Raw genomic sequence first — 22,641 nt, forward strand, 5'->3', positions numbered from 1 at the left:
AATAAAAAAAGATGAGATTGTTCTCAAGGATTTTAGTAGGGAGTGTGAGATATGCATAACATTATTAAATAAGGTGAACTATATAAAAACTATGATATTTGAGGCTCTTTATGGCTTCAGAAAATAAAAGATAGTCTATTCCTATATGAAACTAGAGATAGGTCTGAAAGGGAAAATTGAATTTTCATAAGTGGAATAGCAATGGCTATTTCAAAAGAAGGAAGCAGGATGAAAAAGCTTTGGAAAGCGTGGGCCAACAATTAGTGATTCGGTTTGCCTGGAACATGGAGGAGTGGCACTTAAGGCCACAAAGGTTAGTTGTGGTTCTATTATGAAACCCTTTAATTTCAAGTGAAGTGTTTATATGGAATACACCATAAAATGGGGATTAATTGAAGCACATTGAATAGAAATGCATCTTTGTGTCCACCTTTAGAAAACTGATTCTTTTATGTAGAGTAGCTTGGAACAGAGAAAGTTTGGAAGTAGGCACACCTGGTAGGAAGCTGAAATATAGTTTAGGGAATACATTGAGTGTATTGTGTGAGTTACACAAATATGGACATTAATACAAGTGGTCATACAAGAAAACCTTTTTTTTTTTCAATTGGCAAATAATTGTATGTCAGAGTTATTGGAAAAAGAGAGATTAAAAAGTAATGCTGAGATTTGTAACTTGGGTGCCTGGTCAAAATGTGGTGTGTTCAATAAATAGAGAAGTCAAAAGGTATTATTCAGTCTCATCATTTTTAATCATGTAATAGTATTTTCTGTCACTGAATCCAAGGTAGAATTGATTGTGAGATTTAATAGTACTTTTTATCTGAGTTAAGGAGAGGAAAAATGACCAAATCAACTATGATATGCCATCTATGATAAGATGATTCGTAATTCTGGAGGTGTTAAAATATAAAAATGTGCATCTTAAAATATATTAAATATGGAAGTAATAGCTAATATTTACAAGTGCTTTCCTTAGAAATAACTCATTTAATCTTCTCAATTTTCTTATGAAACAGGAACTCTTATCATTGTTATTTGATAAATGAAGAATCTGAGGGGCAAATTTAAATGAGAGAGATTTGAATCCAAATCCAAATCCAAAGCCTACTTTCTTGACTACTATATACAGTAATTTATTTCTAGTAAAACATATTTAAAAATAATAGCATAAACTAATTTTATTTTAAGGGCTCACTGGCTTTCTGCTTAGTGGCTACACAATATTTTTAATTAATGCTTCCAACAGCCTTAAAGTATGAGTCCCTTCTTTAAACAGAGGAGAAATCTGAAGGTTAGAGACAGTGAAAAACATGCTCAAGGTCACAGGAAACATGGTAACAAAACTGGATTCAAACCTCAGGTCTCTCTAATATTAAAAGCTTGTGCTCATGGCTTATGTTGGACCCAGGACGCCCTTCATTCCATGTGTTAGTCAATGGCTGGTGACATTTTGTTTTGTATATTTCTATATAACTTTCTAACTTGAACAAACTCATACAGAGTCCAAAGTTCAGTAAACAGAAAATAAAGTGATTCTTCTGCTCAAAATATACTGCGTGGTGTCCCCAGTGTCTCCATTGTGCACACTTGGAACAACTTTCTAAGAGAAAATAGTGTTCAGATCATCATTATTATAATTATTTCTTTATCTCCCCAACTCCCTTTGCCTTATTTATGTTTAATCCTAACAATCCTAAATATCCAGTCCTATGACTGTCACATGGTGCTCACGAGTTAGTCCTTTAGTGCAGTGATTCTCACGAGGGGCAAATTTGCTTCCCCCATTTCCTGATATACATTTGGTAATGTCTGGAGACATTTTTGATTGCCACATTTGGGAGATTGGGTGCTACTGGCATCTAGTGGGTAGACACCAAGAATGCGGCTAAACGTCTTGCTATGCACAGGACGACTCCCACAGTAAAGAATAAATAATCTGACTCAAAATGGCGATAGTGTAGAGGTTAAGAAATGCTGATTTCATGGAAAAAATCAATCTGGGCATTGCTCAATTAGTTATTTTATGTAATTTTTATTTTTGTTTTTAATGTTAGGGCAAAATAATAGAATATAATTCACTGAAATACACTTCGAAGATAATAATCTTTTTTTGTTGCCTGAGATATGATGGTTATACAAGATGAGATAAATGAATAATATCATAATTTGGTTTGATATAGGCATGTCATCATTTAACACGAGAAGAGGACCTGTTGGTTTTCTAATGATTTGAGATGAATGTATATTTTTGCACCTTTTCTAGAATATATAAGGCAGATAATTTTTCTTTATATTCCTTGCACATCAGACAGTTGCTGAATTGGCGAAACTAGTAAAGAATATCCTAATTAGAGAAGTGTCTGAACCTCATTTTCAAATAGACCTACAAACCCACAAGTTATGTGAAACATTTAATGATCAGAAGCGTTCCTATGAGGTTGTATGGAATTCATGAATTATTCCATAAACACATTTCAAGAGGAAGTTTCTCTTGGCAAAAGAAAAAAGAAGAGAGCCTTTTGAATCTTCCACAGCATCCCGGACTGAACATCCCTCTGATAATGTAGTCACTTCCCCAGCTAGTTCTCAGTTTGAACACGATGAAGGAGACTTCTTAGCATTTTTCCAACAAAGACAGCAAGGCCGCCAAATAGATGGCACATTCGGAAATGCATTTTACCAATTTTACCGTGAATTGGCTGTCTCTTATCACAGCATTTCTTCTTGCACACAGAAGACTGCAAGAATGGGCTCTGCCTATCTAAAAACTTCCAGTCTGAGCTGTGAGCTCTGTGGATTCTTGTGGATGTGATCCCTAAAGTCCTGTCCTGAAAGGACTTAAAGTTGAGGTTAATTTCTACCCAAACGCACAACTATGAGCTATATCTACTTTTCCAAATCTAATAATGCAATTTCTAGTCCTATTGTAAAACCAGTTTTGAAAGTATTTAATCCAGTAAAACAATTATTTCTAAATGAAAGGATAACTTAACTTGCTTCCACAACTTTATTTGTTCCAGTAGGAACAAATGTTCTTCTTAGTTGTTCTTCTTAGTTGTAATATATTTGTATTTTTAACAGTAAATTTCCAAGTTCTACTTATTCAAGAACTTATTGAAAATAATACCTGCAATATTTTTAAAGTATTTAAAAGTAATAAATTCAGGAAGTTGCACCAGATTTTATTTAAATAATCTATGAAAAGTTACTGGAAAAATTGACAAAAGAGTGTTGCATATTAAGGACAATAATGAAAATAATGAAATACTCCTTTCTGATCATGATAAACCAAAGAAACCCTTTCTCTATAATCTAATCTCTATAATGCTTTGGATTTGATCTTATATGAATGTAGAAAGAAGAAGTACATGATTTCACAAAGCACATATGTATCTTGTTCTCAGAACTGCAGGGAGCTTCAATAATTGTTCTGATTTTCACTAAATTGAAAGTTCCAGCCACCTCTGTATGTCTTTCTCAAAATGTTGCAAAGATATCTTTATATTTGAATCTCTAATCTTTAAATATGTATTTATATAGTATATATATATTTAAAATATATAGTAAAATCTTGAACATTTTATGTATTACAAAAATTTATATAAAACATATATTATTATAAAATGTTATAAGCTATATAGTGAAAGCATTATATATAAATGTATATATTAAAGGTTTAGAGATTTCTATATATATGTGATAGTATAAGATAAATATATACATATTAAATATATAAATATATTTAAATCTCTAAATGTTTAGGAGTTCTCAATTTAGTGAAAACTAGAATGACTATAGTTGATATTAAAGTTCTCTGCATTTTTGGGAACAATAATGTCATTGTTAGTGATAGGTCAGTGCACTATCTGCAGCTATTCATAGTGTAATGACAAACAATAATGACCACCATGTCAGTGATTTAAAATATTCTAAGTAAATTCTAAAGTTGTGGCAAGTTCTTTGATGTTAATATTTGATATAAATGAAGGGTTTATCAATAATGGAATCTGTTTATAATTTTTATCATATGCTTTTTAACTTAAACTTAATTTTTATCTTAAAAATTTTTTAAAAAAACAACATTTAGACCTTGCTCTTTTTTTACCGCTGAAGATCAAACTTCGGTTTCTTCATCTAGGCAACAGGGGTGCATGTGTGAGGGGAGAAAATGTATTTTTTTCTCAACTCTCATAAGTTTGTAGTTGGGATAGACTGCTTCAACAAAACACAGATTAACAAGAGGAAGAGCAAACAGGTTTATTAATGAGGGTAGTGTATGTCAAAATGAGAGAGGGGTAACTCAAAGCAGTGGTTTACAAGTCTGGTTTACATATTATCTTCAACAAAGAACATCAATTTTAGAAAAGTGACAAGACAAAGTAGTTGTAGGCTTCAAAGACAGGAGAATAGGAAAGAGTCGTTTGCTCCTCCGGTGCCATCTCTGAGCTGATGAAGGTTGCAAGGGAGAAATTACAGCCTGTCTTCAGGTGGGAAGGTAGGAAGGAGGGTAGAAAGGCCTTTTGTATTTGTAAATTTCTGTCCTGACTTCAGCAAACACAAAGGAAAAGCAGCAAGTTACCCTGCATCTTGTCTTCCCCAGCTTAACAATCCCGCATACATTAGGGTATGGTTTCCTTCATAAGGTTTTCAGGTTAAACAATAGAACAAAGACAGGTGTGAGCAAGGATATTCTATTTAACTTATATCTACCTCGAACTAGAGGTTAGGGGTGGCTCCTGGGTCCTGTGAAAAACTGTGTTAATTGTGTTAATATTCAGAATTGGGAGGGATTGGACATAGAGAGAATATTTGAAGTGGAAAATAATGAATAGAAGATATAACTTGAACAAACTCAGAGTTCAAAGTTCAGTAAACAGAAAATAAAGTGATACTTCTGCTCAAAATATACTGTGTGATGTCCCCAGTGTCTCCATTGTGCACACTTGGCATTTTGTCATGAGCAATATTTGATGCCGATGAGAGACTATAACCTTCCCCTTCCTGCACGTGTACAGCCTTCGTTTATTCCCTCATCAACAAATTTGTCACGGCTGCCTACTAGGTTCAAGTAACTGTACTAAGTTCTGAGGATACAGCTGTTAATAAAAGTGACAGGGTCATGCTTTTATGGAGATTGAAATCTAGAGGTATAAGTAGATATTAAATTAATCCCGTGTCAGCATAAGCAGAAGTAGTTGGGCTAAAGGGAGAGAGAGGTGGGAGGTATGGGGAGTGGGCCAGATGTGAAGGCTCAGCATATGCAGGGATGCAAGAGACAGCCCGAGAATTCTGGGGTATAGTTGAGTGCTCGAGTATAGGAGGGGACTGGTGAAGTGGCCAGAGACCAATGAGGATGTCACATATAGACTGAGTTCAGAAGTTTGAATTATTCCCTGAGCCCTCCAGAGAGCCAGTCAAGAGTGAATTGGAGTTTTTATTAATCTACTGTATATGTTTAAAGAAGACAGTAAACTGTTATATTAATATAAAATTGGGGTTTTGCCAGGCAAATGGAACATTAAAGCTATGGAACAAGATAACTGAAGATATAGACAAGCAACTTATGGACCACGACATCTAAGCAGGGTAGAGAAAATAAAGAAGATACAAAGGGTTGATAGACATGGAGGAAGAGGTTCAGTCTGTGAACTGAGTAAGAGAGGAAGACACAACCAAGATTATGGCAGGATCCGACATTTGAACCTCAGATTTCAAAGGCAGAGCCATTTCAAAAGCCAGAGAGGTCAGTGGCCAAAGAGAGATGGAGACAATAATATCACTGGAGGAGGTTATAAGAATGAAGTGAGGTCAGCTATGGAAAATGTTAGGTGACATTTATTGAGGATTTACTATGTGCCTTGTGCAAATCTCAAAAGGTATTGAGTCATTAAGTTCTTATAACAGCCCTGTGAGATAGGGCCTATTAATTATCATTTTAAGGAAGAAGAAATTCTAAATATTTCATTTGAAAACTGGATGACATGATACTCAATGAAGCTGAATTTTGTTTTGGTTTGCTGTATTTTATATGCATGGCAGAAAATAAATATCTCATTCAAGTAATATTTATTGAGTAATTACTCTATGTCAGACACGGAGTAATTGCTTGGAATGGTTGGAGGTGTGGTCTTCATTTTCCTTCTTCCTCCGCCTTTACTCCAGAGGGCAAACCCTCAGTAAAGACCCAGATTTGCATTAAGGCATGAAGAAGAAATATCTGAGAAACACAGATAAGAAAGACCCTTCACAAATCAGGGAACAGGTAGTTTAGAAAGCACAGTGAAAAATCCTCATGGAGATGACCACAAAAATTTTGTAAGGGGTTATTTTAGAGGAGATGAAACTCATTTCAGAGGAAATGAAATACAAGAGAATGAGATGACAGGGGAAGATGGAAACTTGGGCGATGAACAAAAACAACAAGCTGGGAACTTTACAGCTGGCCACAAATTTGCCAAGAAAATTAATCCCCGGAGCCTCCCATGTCTACCATGGGAATGTAAGATGGGAGAGACAGGCACTCAGAAGACAGCCACAGGCTACACTGGTTAAAACTTGGAAGGAGTTCTGGTTTAGGGTGAGCAGGATGCTTTGATGTCTGAAAGAGCCCAGCTGAAGTTTGGTTTCATTGCCCACACTCCAGAGAGAGGCTCTAGCTCCAAGGTGGTCAGTACCCAAATTCCTTGGCATCGGTTCAAGTCCTAGTCTTTTTGGCCTAGTTACCTTATGAGCTGAAATCTGCACTTCATTAAATCAACTATTGTCCTATTGCGGTGAACATCTTTTTTGTTTGTATGTCTTCGCTTAGTTTTTTAGTTGGAAAATGCCTTGCTCTCTCAGCTGTGCTAAAGGAAGATTAGCATAGGGGTTTGCGTTTTTCGGTCAGGCAGAAGAGAGAGCGAGTGGTCACTGGAGGATGAAGGTAAGCAATGGTAGAATATGGGAAGTCAAGAGAGGCTAAAATATTGTTTGGTTTGGTTAATTAAGACAAGATAAGGATGCCATCATATTTCAAGTTTCATTTTGGTTTTCTGTAGAGGCTTTCAGAACAGAACAGCAAGTACACTTGAATGATAACCTTGCTTCTTACTATTTCCCTGCAAGTGTAACCTCCCAGGATTTTTTATTTCTTTCATTTTACAATGAATGCTGTGAAAATTTTTATTTTCTTAAAACGGTATCCGTCTCTCATACTTCTCTAAGGTGCCCTGCCCAGAGGTTGCTTGCAACCTCACCCCTAAGAGAACTGGCAAATATTCACCTCACCCAAACTGTAAACATTAGCCTGCATTATAATTATAGATAAAAAGAAAATTGTGACCTGTGGTTGTCGAAAGATTAAAAACATAGACTCAGTCTGTACCAACAAAATAATGGCTTATTGTGTTCGTTTTGGGGTCTTAGACCTCAAAGGTGATTTAAGTAAGAGCTTGCCTTTAGAATATACCTTAAATATTGAAGATTAAGAAAGCATCATATGGAATTAGATTGCCGAGAAGTGCTTATGTGATTCTTAATAGGAGTTTCAAGTGTTGTCTGTGCAAAGATATTACTTGAAAAATTGTGAATGGAGAGATCATTTTAGAAAAATTGAGCAACTTTTCCTATTTTCAGCTCTCAAAATTGAAAGAGGTAAAAGATTTAACTTTCTGCAGGAAAGTTTATATTTCATAGAAGCATGCCTTGAATAAATTTGTGAGTTACTAAAATGCATGTTTTAATGTAATTGAATAACACTGTCACTAAGTTCTAGATGGATGTATCTCCATGTCCATAACATGGTACAGTGGAACTGATTAGTTAGTTTGTATGTATAAAAAATCAGTACAGGGTTCCATAAGATGAATAAGTGATTTTATCCTAAAAATTCTTCTGTTGAAAGTAAGACATTACACTATGTGACATTTTCATAGAAAGCTCCATAGTGAAATTTTCTTGAATTATGGAACTATGGAATGCCTATAATTATAGACCTTTACTTTCTGAAAGAGTCTGAAAGGTATAGGTTGACCTTCGGCTATTTGAATTGAGTGGAAGTGTTTCAAAAATTGAAAACAAACTTTTCAAGTCTCCTTAAAGGGAAAGAAACATTTACTCATATAGACATTAAATGTTTCCTGGTTCAATTCATAGTTTTTACTATTGGCCAACTTAACGATTAATACAGCAGATGCATAATAAAATTTTAAGTGCTAATTCAAAACACTTGTTCTAGAATTGGAGCCAGAAATCTTATAATAAGAAGTAGTAGGTGATTTCAAAAACTAAACATGTTGAGAAAATACATTTCCTTCCATGAAAAGCAAAGGTGCTTTTGAGATGAGAATGGCCAGTCAGGAAGTTTTATATAGTCCTTACATAATTCAAACAAGGTGATGAGATACACAGGCTTGAACTGAGCATGATAAAATTCCAGTTGGTAATAAAAATTTTAATTTATATTTCTTAATTTTTTCCTCCTCCTAAATTCTGTGTTCATTGTGGAAGGCTTGGGAGTCCCTAAATTGTCTGAATTATATTCTTAAAAGCTAGGAAATCATGAGAAGTTCCTACCCTTGAGGCTTAATGTGCATCAGGAATTGCAAAGTATGAGTAATGAATGAAATGTGGTTATAAAATTTTGCCAGTTTTCAATTCCTGTTTGGTATTTTAAAAATAAATTTAGCCATATAGGAAATCTTTCCACTAGGTAGGAAAGCAGGTATGTTTATGAGGAAAAAATAACATAGATTCTTTTATTTAAATTTGGAAATGATTTTAGAGTGTAGTACTTTTTGTCTTAAAACATACTTAATATTTCTCTTTTGAAGTGCTTTTAAGATTATTCATCAAATATAAGATCACACACAAACAGAATGTTGCATGCAGACTGTGGGTTTTAAGTATTAAAATAAATGTACTTTGTTTTGTTTATTATTCAGCTGAACAGATGGTAATGATTTTGACACAATTCAGTTTTCGTTTTCTTTTTTCTTCCTTGAGAAAAAAACCCCACAAAAACACAGAGCTTCTTTTCCACTTTGTCACAGCTGGTTACCAATCAATCTCAATTCACGGTACAGTGATGATAGCACACGTTGTCCAGGGGCCAAATCTGATTGGGTTGCATTTTTCAGCAGTGTTTCATATCAGAAAAAATAAGGTATCTCTATGGTGGGGACTGTCGGCACACGATTGTACAACTCTCATTAATCAAACTTGGCAACAATGACTGCATTTATTTAAGTCAAAGACTAGCAGATTTCAAAACGAAAATCACCAAATTTCTGTTTGAATTTCCTCATCAGTAATGTTTTTTCATCTGTTTCTTTTTTTCTTGGTTTTAATTACAGCCAATGATACCTTCTACATTGACACTGATCATTACATATGATCAACCTCCTGTGTTGATCATATATAATATAATATTATACCATGTTACAAAGTAGCTGTTTCATACCAAAATAAACTCCAGTTATTGAAAATTTATTCTAGACTTCTTAAAGAAGGCTAAATGCAATTAAAAGCAAAATATAAATACCTTTGATTGTTTAATAGGAGAATAATGTTAAAGGATATATACATCAGGAAAAACATTTATGAACCTCCCGGGGTTACAGTTGGTGTTAGAGGAATATTGAGAAAAAATATTGATAAAGTTAGTTTCTGGAGGTTTTGAAACTGAACACAAAGTCGGCAGTACATAAATACCTACTTGCCCAATGCAAATGCACACAGAGCAATAAACACACACATCCAATAGAAAATGCATGCTGCTGTTTGTTAGAAAAATAAATGTACTTATAAAGAGTTCCAGTCACTTCATAACTTGAGAGAGCAATGTCAGCATTTTCTGTAAAATTGTATTTGGAAACAGACATTTTCTCTAAGTTATTTACTGCTGTGCAATTATATGTAAAGCCCTGTTGTACACTATAAAGATGTCTTTAAATGTAAGGAAATATTATTTATAACTTATTGTATCACTCCGTCAATATTTGCTTTGAAGGGAGAAATGCATATTTTCCCAATTTTCCAATGTAATGGTTACAATGAGATTAATATTAAACATGGACCAATGTATCTTGAAAGAAATCTAAGAAATAAGGCCACATCTGTTAGACCTGGGAAAATACTTGAAACCTATTAGTTTTAGGGAGCAAATTATTGTCTTAGGGAAACCATGACCCATGAGGGAAAGCAGAGACTGGTTGTAGATAGTCACAAGAGTTTTTTCCCCAACTATAACTGCCTCCATATGTGGTTTTGGGAAAGAAACTTTGTCATGTTTTGCTTCAGATTGCCTACATGTGAAATTAGTAATGAGCCAACTATTTACATTCTAGATTTTGAAGTTACTTAGACATAATTTCTTTAAAAATAGTCTTTATATTTCTTAAGCTTTTGCAGATAGGAGTTAATCTGATCACAATTACAGGCCTATCCTTTCTCTGACCTGAGACACTTAAGGTAAATATTCATAAAGGTATCATAATTTGATTGAGTCTTCCGGGATTTTTGCAGGTGCTTAGCAACTGGCATAGTGGGTCGGTGATGTTGGGAGGAACAGTAGTGTCTGCATGGTGTACAATTGTATTAGGTTTGTTGAGACAGCAGAGTGAGGAAGCCAAAAGAGCTTGTACTTCGGAGTAAGACATCTTGATTTGAAAATTCAAATTTGTAAGTTAAAAATGTCCACGTTTTAAATTATGTCAATTGTTTAAATAATTTTAAAATATTACTAGGCCAACACGCACACACACAACTACAAATTTATACAATCTAAGATAAACTTCAGTACCCAGACCATGAGACCTGAATTCTAGTAACAACAGCCATTAAAAGCTTAACTGTGATGTTAACCATTTATTCTTTGAACCCATTAGGAAAAAATTCTGAGAAGCAGCTGCCCTTTTGGTAGTATATCCCCTGCTTACTTTAATTTCCTTATATGGATTCATACATCAGGATTTTTAAAAATGGAATGCCTATATTGTCCCTTGGTAAAAAGCTGGGTAAAAATCTTTGTAATATAGTTGATGAAAATTGCGCCAGGAGACTTAGATTCCAATACGGTCTAAACCTTTGCTACCGATGAATTCCAGGGCACTGGATAACAAAGAACTATTTTTCTAATATTAAAATTAGGACATTAGACTAGGCTCAATAATTTTGAAATTCTTTACTATGTCTCAGAATATATGATCTGTTGGTATCTTGAAATAACCAATTTTCATGTATTTTCTTATTATTGCATAATAAAAGAGTATTTTTATCTATTATCGTAGAGGTACTTTATTTAGGCTCCATATGTTCTCTTTTAATATGAATAATATTGGATTAGCTGAATATTTTCATGTTCACTCATTCATATCTTCATGGTTTTCTAGACTTTAATGAAGTTCTTTGAAATTTTTATTTTTACACATGCTATAATTCCTTTGTTAAGAAATGAGGAATAAAATTGAAAATAATATCCCAATTTGTGCTATGCCAGATTTTATAAATGTCTAAGAACAGCTATATTGTTTGCTTTCAGGTTGAATTTTGTATATGTACATTTTCTAATTTTTAAAATGGGTGAAATAATAGCTTCCCACTTTACCTACCAGAATTGTTAAAAGTATAAATGAAAGAGTATATTTGAGAATACTAGGCAAATATATTTTTATTGTCATATTTTATTTTCATAAGACATGTGACTTGAAAGCTCCCTGCCAAAATAATGAGCTTATATATTTGAAAGCATGGACCAAAACACAAAGCTTACATTGTTTTCTCTCAGTCTTCACATTTGTTTTATACATTCTGCTAAAATTATTTCATTTATTTTGGTGGAGAGAAATTATTTATTTGTTCATGTTACTAATTTACAGAGGGTAATTTATTAATGATAATATGTAAACCATATGTGTAGATTGCCACTCAAATTGCCAAGTTATCTCCATATAGCTAGTAGCATTAATGAATTAAATATTCCAAGTTCTTACATTTTCAGTATCATATCAATATGAATTTAAGTTACATTTCAGAGCTAATTGCTGGTATATAAACACAACATTACTATGCTTCTTGATACAATATCTTGTTATATTTCAAATTAGTTAATCTCTCAGTACTGCATATAATTGTTGCTATGGTAACCATGCTATAAAGAAGTAGAGGAGAATTTCAAGCATTTGCTGATGCATCATGATGTTTTCAATAAGCATTCATTGAACACCTCCAATATCTCAGGCACTGTTTGGTTAGACTTGGGCTATACAGTTTAAAGCAAGAGAGAACCAGTCCTCATTCCCATGGAACATACATGCTCTTGGAAATAAAGAAGACAAGAAATAAGGAAACAAAAGATGTGGTAAAGATATGTGCTTTGAAGAAAATAAAACGTATTAAAAAGTGACAAAAGAAATATGAAAGCAAAGACTAAAAAGAAAGTAATTTTTTAGAAGTAACTGGATTAGTGGATAGCAACCAGAATTCTTAGGCAGGAAAGACATGTGTAAGGGAATGATATTTGGGTCATCCTGAAAGTCAAAAAGGGTCAGCCATGGAAAACACAAGGGAAGAACATTCCAAGAATTTGCAAAAGTACTACAAAGACACAGAACTGGCTTCTTACATTGAACAAGTAGAAGAGAAGCCATGTGACTGGAAAAGAGTGAACATGAAGTTTGAGAGGGAGGCAAGGACCAGATTATCTAAAACTTTAAACACCGTAAATAAATAGGTTTTATTCTGAGTGACCAAATGAGAAGCCATTGGATAGTTTCGAAGAGTTCAGTGACATAATCAGATTTATGTTTATCAATCAGTAAATCTGTACTGAAGCTCTTAATTCCCTTTGAAGCCCTTACATAAAATAACTGCTGTTACAGTTGTCCCTTCTGATTTGCAGTTTTGTACTTTCTTTTTGTGGCTTCAGTTACCCTTGGTCAACTGTGGTTCAAAAATATTAAATGAAAATGTCCAGAAATAAACAATTCATCAGATGTAAACGGCACAGCATTCTGAGTAACATGATGAAAGCTTACACTGTCCAGCTTCATTCCACCAAGACACGAATCACCCCTTTGTCCAGCATATCCACGCTATGCACACTATCTTCCAGTGAGTCACTTAGTAGAACTTCTCAGTTATCAGATTGACTGTCTCGTGTAGTGTATTTGTAGTTCAGTACCATCTGTGGCTTCAGGCATCTACTAAGAGTCTTGGAACATTTTCCCTCTGAATAAAGGGGATTATTGTACAGTATATGGTTGCTGTTATTAGGAATAGTTGACCTGAAGATGAGATAATTCATAAGAAACCCAAAATTGAAAAAGCTGTCTTGTAGGAGAGAGAGTATACTTTTCTGTTTGGCACAAGGAGTAGTACTATCAGTAGTAACTTTGGGAAGAAAAGTTATCATATGTTATCATATATAGAAGATCTTCTAATAGAGATGTTCAAAGATAGAATAGACCCCTTGTCACAGGAGCAAGCGGGAGGTCTGATTGGTTGCATGCTGCAGACAGGATTCAAGTGTTGATGGACAGTTGCAGAAGGTGAACTTTTAAAGATTTCATTTAGCCTAATGAGTCAATCATTTTATATATATTCAAAGTATTCTGATATAAATACATCATATAAACTGCTGATAATACTTGCAGACTTTCCTCAGGCAAAGATTCAGCGAGAAATGAGAATTTAAAAGATTGTGAGCATTTCAATAACTAAGTACTCAAAGTCTGTTTGTTTTTAAATTACAACATCCCAATGTGATGGGACACAACAGGACATGTATTGTAGCATTTACTTCTAGTTGGAGAAAGACAAGGCATGGCCCTGGGAAATGTGTGTTAGCTGGAGAGAGCCAAGGAGGTAGCTCTGATCTACCCTAATGTGGAGACATCATTTCACTAGGCTCTGAATCCTCTCAAGTTGTGTATCCCCAAATTTTGGTGCAATGCGTAGATATGTCATCAGCATTTCTTGAATAAAATAATGAAATGTTTATTATAATCTTTTCAAACTTCAGTGATCCTCAAGGAGAAATTAAAAGATGACAATGATAACGAGCATCTACTAATTCCTAGGAACTATGCTGGGCACTGTTATAGGCTAGACCGTTAAAAATTATTACCCAAAACTTCTTTTTACTCCAAAGCATACCTATCTCACTGGGAATGGATTTAGTTACTTTCCGTACTTACATGTTTTCTAACAAACCTGGCCCATGTCACCAGACTATTGGCCTTGGCCATAGTTTTACAATCTGTATCTGAAAACCTGTTCTATAGGTAGAAAAAAAATAGATTTGCTGTTTTATTTTAATGGCACAGTCTCTTTGAAAGGTAGTCTCTTTTATTAGTTGTTAAGATTAATTCATTTTATTCTTCCCAAGTAATATTTAATTTTAACTTTTCACAAGGAAGGTAATATGCAATCATAGAATGCACAATTACTTTTATCCCTGATCAACGTACCATTAATTAAAAAACAAACAAACAAAATCTTATTCCTATTCTTGTTTCCACCTTCCTTTAAAATGATAAAAAAAATCTCAGGAAGTCAGATTTCAGACTTAGTTTGGGTTCAAATATTATGTATTTTGTAATTTTTAAATAAAACCTTTTAATTTTTTTAAAATTTCAACCTTTATTTTAGATTTGGAGGTACATGTACAGGTTTGTGACATGGGTATATTGTGTGACAGTGAGGTTTGGGGTACAAATTGTGCCATCACCCAGAAAGTGAGCGTACTACCCAACAGATAGTTTTTCAGCCCTTAACTCCCTCCCTCTCTCTTTCCTCCAGTAGTCCACAGTGTCTATTGTTTCCATCTTTATATCCATGTGTACCCAATTTTCAGCTTCCACTTATAAGTGAGAACATGATTTCCTTCTTTTTTATGGCTGTGTAGTATTCCATGGTATATATGCATCACATTTTCTTTATTCAATCCACTGTTAATGGGCACCTAGGTTGATTCCACGTCTTTGCTATTATGAATAGTGCTGCAATAAATATATAAATGCTTGCGGGGTTTTTTGGTAAAACGATTTATTTTCTTTTGGGTATATACACAGTAATTGGATTGCTGGGTCAAATGGTAGTTCTGTTTTAAGTTCTTTGAGAAATCTCCAAACTGCTTTCCCCAACGTCTGAACTAATTTATGTTCTCACCAGCAGTGTGTAAGCATTCTCTTTTTTCCACAGCATCATCAGCATGTGTTATTTTTTGACTTTTTAATAGTAACCATTCTGACTGGTGTGAGATGGTATCTCATTGTGGTTTTGATTTGCAGTTCTCTGATGATTTGAATAAACAGGTTTTTTCTTTTAACTAAAGCAGGAGATCACTTTTACGTTTTATTTAGCTTCCATGTTGTCTTCTGTGTAACGAATGTCTCTAATGTGAAGTAAAATTTTGTCATATGCTATAACTAAATATTTGCTGAATATGAAATTATTTTTGTCCAAATTATGTACTTATGTGTCTTACTGTTTTAAGTTAGCATTTAAAAATTAAACTATTTTCTTGCAGAGAAGAAGTACACATAGAATGAGAAAAGTGACACATTCAGAGTCAGGGTTTTAATTCTGGTTTTTCTATTTATTGATAACATGACTTTGAACAGGTCATTTTATTTGCCTAAGTGTCAGTTTTCTCATCTATAAAATAACAATTTCTAATTCCAAATAAGGTTTTGCAGATACTGTGAACAATGTGTGCAATAATTTTTTTTAACTGAGGTAACATACAATTTTTTTCTCAATGACCAGTCGAAATAATATACAATATAGGTATCTTTTATTAACTTGGAATCATGGCTTCACATATATATTGATCCAGAAAAGACTTTTTAGACCATTAACTTTATCTCCCCTCTTGTAGCTCTTGAAAAAACTCAGCTGTAGGGCAATGTAGAGACTTCTGAAAGTCAGACAACAAGAATGAACAGCTAAACAGTGGTCAAGAATTCAATGTTTTTAGATGAATTGGAAATGGCTGCAAAATACAGTATTTAAATGTTTCTATCTTACAGCTAAGCATGTCATGCAGTTCATAGGCTAACTGTAGAAAAGATTATTTTTATTAGACATCAAATACACCACCAGTAACTTTTCTGAGGCCATTATCAAAATAATTGTTTTTCTCACATTTTAACTGGCAAAGTTAAACAGAAAGTGTTTATCTGCATGCATTTTAGCCTAGTACTTGCTCTAAACTATAAATACTCGGGTAAAGTAATTTGAAATCTTGAAGCCATTCACAATTGGCCTTTATATCAGTAGGAAACAAGATATGTATCATGTATTCACCACTAGTGTTTCTTGAGCTCCTAGTAGTGGAATAATAATAGCTAACATGTATCGTGCTTTTTGTGTGCCTGTTTTAAGTACTTTATATGTCATTTAAAGCTCACACTCACTCCACGAAATAGGTGTTATCTTTAGCACCTATTTTGCTAATTAGGAGATAGAGACCCAGAAAATTTAAGTATATTGCCAACCATTACAAGCACATTAAGAGGCCAAGTCCATGAATACAACTCTGGCCATTTTGCTCCTGAGCCTGTGCTCTTAACCACTTGGTTTTGCTACTGGATGTTAAAAACTCTATGTTTGGGAGTGTGGATATTGCAGTGAGTGAAGCAGACAAGATGTCTGCCTTCATCAAAATAGATAACAATACAAAATGTAACTAAGTGCAGAATTATTGCTGTAGCAATGTTTTCAAAAAGGCAGTAATTCGATTTTTATAGTATGGTAATGGATGGCTTCACAATGAAAGTGGTGGATAAGAAAGTAGTGGATGAGTTTTTTCCCTAACCACTTATGACATATTTACTAAGCAGAATTTTAAGGCAAAACTTGCAGACAGAAAAGTAACCATGATAATTAAAGGATGGAAGAGTAAGGGTAGTTAAGTTTAGTTGGCATGATTGGTAAATAGACAATGCTTTTTCTCATGTCAAGGTCTATAAATTAGGACTATATTAGTTCATGCCTTAGCCTCTAATAAAATTAAGCTGGATTATTCTTCTAGCTAAATCTAGAAGTAGAAGACATCTGGTTATGGCAGTTTTAAATGCAAGCCTAAAATGTTTGTATTTGTCCTGAAAACAATAGGAAGTCACAGCTAGTTTTGAGCAGACACAACCAATTAAAATGATATTTGGAAACATGGATCTAACTGTGGTATGTATGAGGAAGAGAAGCAAGGTGGCCAATCAGAAACTATTGCAAAATATGTGTTTGAAATAAAAACCACTGGCAAATATCAGGAGGAAAGATCACATGTGAAAAAAATGATAGCTGGATTATTTAGTTTGTGTAATTATAATTTCTTAGAATTAAATAAGAATATATTCTCATGCAAGTACTCCCAAATTTTTGGTGTTATAATGTTTTCTCACCCACTTTGTTAGTCTGTTTCATTAATGAAATGGAGGTAAAACCATAAATGCACGTGAACGAGCTGAGGATGTGCATTTCCAAAAACCACTCCAAGGCATGTTGATGTTTCAGGAGTTAATATTCCTTATTTAAAAATTATTACATACCCTTAATTCTTTTAACTAATGCCCATTTTGTCAATTTGCCAACAAATAAGATAAAAATTTTGTTCTTTAATATATTTTGGCTCTCTAATAGTCAAGGTGCCTAAAAATAAATCATAGTATTGAACACAATGTGACTAACAAACTAAGGAAATATAACTCACCAAGAAACTGAGATGTATACTATTTTCTTTAGCAGTCAAGAGCTACCAAATAAAGGTCAAAGTGCTAATTATGCCTTTGATAGTTGTGAAGTGGAAAGAATTCTATACATATGTGAAGTATAGGTAACTGACAAGCAGCTAAAGATCAGATATGAAATTGAATTTATTAGCAATATCTTTAATCTAAGTAATTGCACTTTGTGGCTGATTTGTGTGTGTGTGTATTTGTGTTTAGGTAAAATACAGTATAAAAAGAAAAATGAAGATGAATACTTAATGTTATTATCCGTATAGCTACTACTATTTAATAAAACCAGTTCATTTTCTACACAGGTATGACATCAAAGACGATTACACACTAAGAATTAAAAAGACCATGAGTACAGATGAAGGCACCTATATGTGTATTGCTGAGAATCGGGTTGGAAAAATGGAAGCCTCTGCTACACTCACCGTCCGAGGTAAGAGATTTAAGATGTCAAAGATAATTGAACCAGGAGACTAATATTTGGTTAAATTGGTAAGTGAACTTACGATCAAAATAATGAATTATGCTGTTTTGTTGTACTAAAATGCCTAGATTTTGTGTCCTCTATCATTAGTTGAAATAAAATTACTTTCAATATTTGGTTCCCAATGATGATAATTTAAAAAGATTAATTCTTATTTAGTAAATTGCTTATATGGTTTAACGTTAATAGTTTATATGGCTTAAAAGTAAATCTTAAAAATAGAAAAGATCTATACTACTCTTTTCATTTCCATTGCTTTCAACTACTTACTGCTTTTAAATGTCATCAGTTTCAAAGGTACTCTCATGCTTTCTGTTTACTAGTTTGTCACTTTATACTAGTAGCATACTGTTTTGAAGTCCTTTTTAATGTCAGCATTCAAAACAGCAATCTGAAAAAACTAGCAATGCTTCCAAAGGTGAAAATGAATACAGAGGAGCTCTCCAGCCTTGAGATAATCTGATTTAGAGACTGATTTGTGAAGTTCATTGGCCTTAAATAATTGAAATAGTCAGTGCTGCTCTTGTAATAACTTTCACTTTCTGGGTGTCATGCACTTCCTCAGTCATGGAATAATGTTCATTTATAGACTCCCTGGAATTGCTTATAAGTGAAAGAAAGCATTACTTAACTTCACAGTGCACTAGAATAAATTAACTGTCTTTTCAGTGGAACTTGTTGATCACGTGAGGGAAATTACATAGTTCAAGGTACCAAGTAGTACCAAGTAGACACTCACACTTATTCTTGAAATAGACATTAGCCATGGCATCATCTACACTCCTAGAAAATCAAACAAAGATAGGCAAGCACATCCTTTCTCCCACTGCTAACTGTGCCTCCTTCTCTCATCCTTCGTGATAAAAAGATTGGCTGCATGTTTTCATCCAAGTCTCAGTTACATCTTACCCCATTTAGTCATACCTCTGACCCTTGTGCAGCTTTGCTCCCAAAGGGTTTCAGAAGGTTAGGAAAAAGGTTCGGAGAAGTTTGAAGTTGCAGGAAAGGTGTGAGGGATTCTCAGGTTAGTCCTTCGCGTGGTAAGAAAAAGGATTTTTACCAGGTTTATGATTTGGGCTTCAAATCATACAAAACTCAACTACCTCCACGTTATTATTAGGAGACAGGCATTTTGGGTACCTGGAAAAATATTGGTGCTTTTCATACTACTCAATATTTCACCAAATCCATTTTTTCTTCTGTAGATATTCTAGTGTGAATTTAGATACAAAACATATTTAGACAAAATTGACCGCTAGTTGCATAAAAACATTTTCATTCTTCATTAGTTAACAGGTCATAAAGGACTATGATCATATATGAATTGAATATATATATGTATATGGATTATGTAGGATGAAAATCTGATAACCTTTGTAAGCCAATGAACACACTTTATTTAACCCACACTCTACATGGATAACTTCATACGTTTGTCGTATGTTTGCTAGGCAGCTTTTTGCAAAAACAATTCACTAGACCAAATTATCCCCAAAGTTTTCTTTTTCTTTTTTTCTAAAGTAAATGGAAAAAAATAATAAACAACCAACCAACAAACGCTCCATCCGAAAAATATTTGCTGACTAAACAAATGGTGAGAAAACGTGAGGAGTTGTTTGTTTGTAGAAGCAGCAGGGTTTCTTTTATACTTGAATGCTTGGATGAGTGAGACTTGAAGTGGTCTGTTTGCTTTAAGACCTTTCCCAGCTAATTGTTTTCATAATTTGCTGAAAGTTTCAGGCTTAACATTTCATTTAACAAAGCATGCTCCTCATGCGGGGATGTTTGAAGCTAACTTACAAAACTAATAGAGAGCATTGTTTGTTTTCAATAGGTTTTTTTTTTTAATCAGCAAACCTTAAATGGCCTCTCCCCTAATCTGTATACTGTAGATGGATTAGAGTGTTTATTCTTTGTGGTATGAATTTATCACCTCTCTAAGACTGAAACCTCAAAAACTGGGTTTAAAAAAATCTCCTTAATACAATATAATGTAGAGTAAAATACTGTTTAAAAACATTTATTTTTTACCATTAGGAAAAGCATTTGGGTTTTCTCATGCTAAGAGATTAACAGGAAAAAAAAGACAACACTGTTATCTACGACTTATTTTTTTTTCTTTGCTAATTTTTCTATGCACATAAATGAAATGTGCAGCCTTTCTTTGGATCATTTTATTAGAACAGGGTCAACTGACCCAAGAGGCCATGTCCATTTTCATCCATTTAATGCAGAGACACAGTTGTGTTTAATTTGCTGATTTTGAAAACATCCACCTGCTGTTTTTTTTTTTTTTTTCAAGATGAAATGTTGCTAATGTAACAAGGACAAAAAAATGTATTGTGATGTTTCTGCTAAAATTTTATCATAACATTCACATTAGCCAATTGGGGAAAAGGTAAGAGAGTTTATTGTCAAAATTTGAAACAGATCTACTCAGTTATTTCCCATTTCAAAAATATGCTTTAAAAAAAAAAACTATAAATTGAGGCTGAACATCAAGAAGCTCCCTTTGCTGACTTGGCAAATGTAAAATTAGGAAGAAATAAAGCCAGTCAACATCAAACCTCCTAGCATTTTCATTCTAATCAATTAATTTATTATTAATAAAACTTTTTAAATGGCTTAAAAATGACAACACAAACTGCATATTTGTAAGCACATTTTACCCATTTTTAATTTTTTAATTTGCTTTGCATAAAGATCTCATTGGAAAAATCATATTGTTTCTAGAGCACTAAAGCCTTAATTTTTTGGAATTATTCTATAATAAAATAAAATAGAAATACATTTTATTTGTTTAAAACATGATTTCTCACCACAGTTTCTTTTTTTTTTCTTTTGTCAATATCCTACACTCAAAACGCCTTTTTGTTTCTGAAGGAAACATTATGTTTTAAATTCAGTTAAGATGGCAAGCTGAAAAGTAGCAAATTCAAAGATGAAAAACAAAGTTCTTTTTCTACTGGACATTTTGCAAAATTAAGAGAAACTTCATCTGTTAGAATAAGCCACAACTTCACATTATTAGTCTGTTACCTCTTTTTGATAGTCAATCTTGTATTCTGCCCCTCACTCCCCTGCAAAAAGAAAGAAATCATGGCACATTGGGTAACTCACTCCTCTTTTCCTCTGGCTATAGCAAACACACCCTATATGTTAGGCCACATTAGGGTTCCACTAAACCAGGCTTTTCGTACCACTGCTACAATTGCCTTATTGCCTATGGTCTGAAGCTTCCCTGTTTTAATTGTGAATAATATTATAAGACCATGGCTCTCATAGAGATGGATTGCACAAAGCTAGTATTACGATGTATCTGTTAAGTGAATATGTGTAAATATGTTTTCAATGGCTGTTCCTATCTTGCCCGAAGAGCCATCATCAACACGAAACTATTGGTATGTTCCAGAGTCACATTACATATGCACTAGAGCTGTATCTACTGAGGTATGGGCGAAACACTGTTGAAGAAATTCTATTTTTAATGTCAGATTTCATGAAATTTCATATACTACTAAGCATATTGTTTCTTCATTTGGATAATGGGATCACATGTTTCACAATATTTGTCTATTGCTTTTGTATAAAATGGTTTACCGTCTAAACTGATAGAGTGTTATTCATTTTTAAAAAAGGATTATGAAGCCCATGTGTATCTCTTACAATTTATTTGCATTAATAACAGGGGCAGCCTATTACCACTGATTTTAGTGATTGAAAGTTATGGTATAATAAAAAAATGATAATTTGTTGAAGCAGCAGTTTGAAAGCCGTTCTCAGTGTGAACAGGAATCAACTTGTCAGTCATTGTTTCCTGCCCTCTGCCAGAAGAAGAAAAAAGCTAGACAGTAGTTAGGGAGCTACTGAGTTGAAATCTCTAAGGATGTTCCAACCTATTTGTTATATTTTCATCCACCCTGTCCATGGATGAAAAGTGATGTAATCTCAACTTATTACTGACTGAAAAGCAGCGTCAGGGGCTTTTCTGCAGTCCTTGTAATGGTTCTGACTAACCATGCTTAAAATCCAATTGCTATTTAAATCAGACAGCGAGGCCTTCTTTTATTGACATGACATTTGCTAGTCTGTGACTTGAATAGTTATATTCATCAGGTTTTTAACTTTGGGGTAACACAAGGCTGTTTAACTCAAGATCTTTGAAATAATAACTGCAGTAAGTGATGATGATAAGACTTTACCTAAAATATCTCTCAAATTGCTTACAGTCAGTTCTCAAAGTAATTATTTTCCTAGAATTATATTTATAACTCTCAACTTTATCAGACTCAGACATCTTGGTCATACTTGAATTGTGAGACTAGAAATCACTCTATTGTCCATACTTAAATGTAACATTACACATCATGCATTCTGATAATTTTTCTTTCTTTTTTTTAATTTCTTTTTTATGTTCTCACCACACCATTGTAA

The 22,641-nt window shown here is 33.6% G+C and overlaps 1 protein-coding gene across 31 annotated transcripts in view; it reads left to right on the forward strand.

Moving 5' to 3' along the window:
- Window positions 1-22,641, forward strand: part of ROBO2 (roundabout guidance receptor 2) — a 1,748,609-nt gene that overhangs the window by 1,603,678 nt on the left and 122,290 nt on the right. For all 31 annotated transcript variants that reach the window (XM_063602831.1, XM_063602841.1, XM_063602842.1 and 28 more), the window contains one exon: window positions 18,029-18,156. In XM_063602831.1, the coding sequence (XP_063458901.1) occupies window positions 18,029-18,156 (128 nt within the window). The remainder of the gene's footprint in view (window positions 1-18,028; window positions 18,157-22,641) is intronic.

The sequence above is a fragment of the Pan paniscus genome, chromosome 2, assembly GCF_029289425.2.
Source record: "Pan paniscus chromosome 2, NHGRI_mPanPan1-v2.0_pri, whole genome shotgun sequence".
NCBI classification, from domain to species: Eukaryota; Metazoa; Chordata; class Mammalia; order Primates; family Hominidae; genus Pan; species Pan paniscus.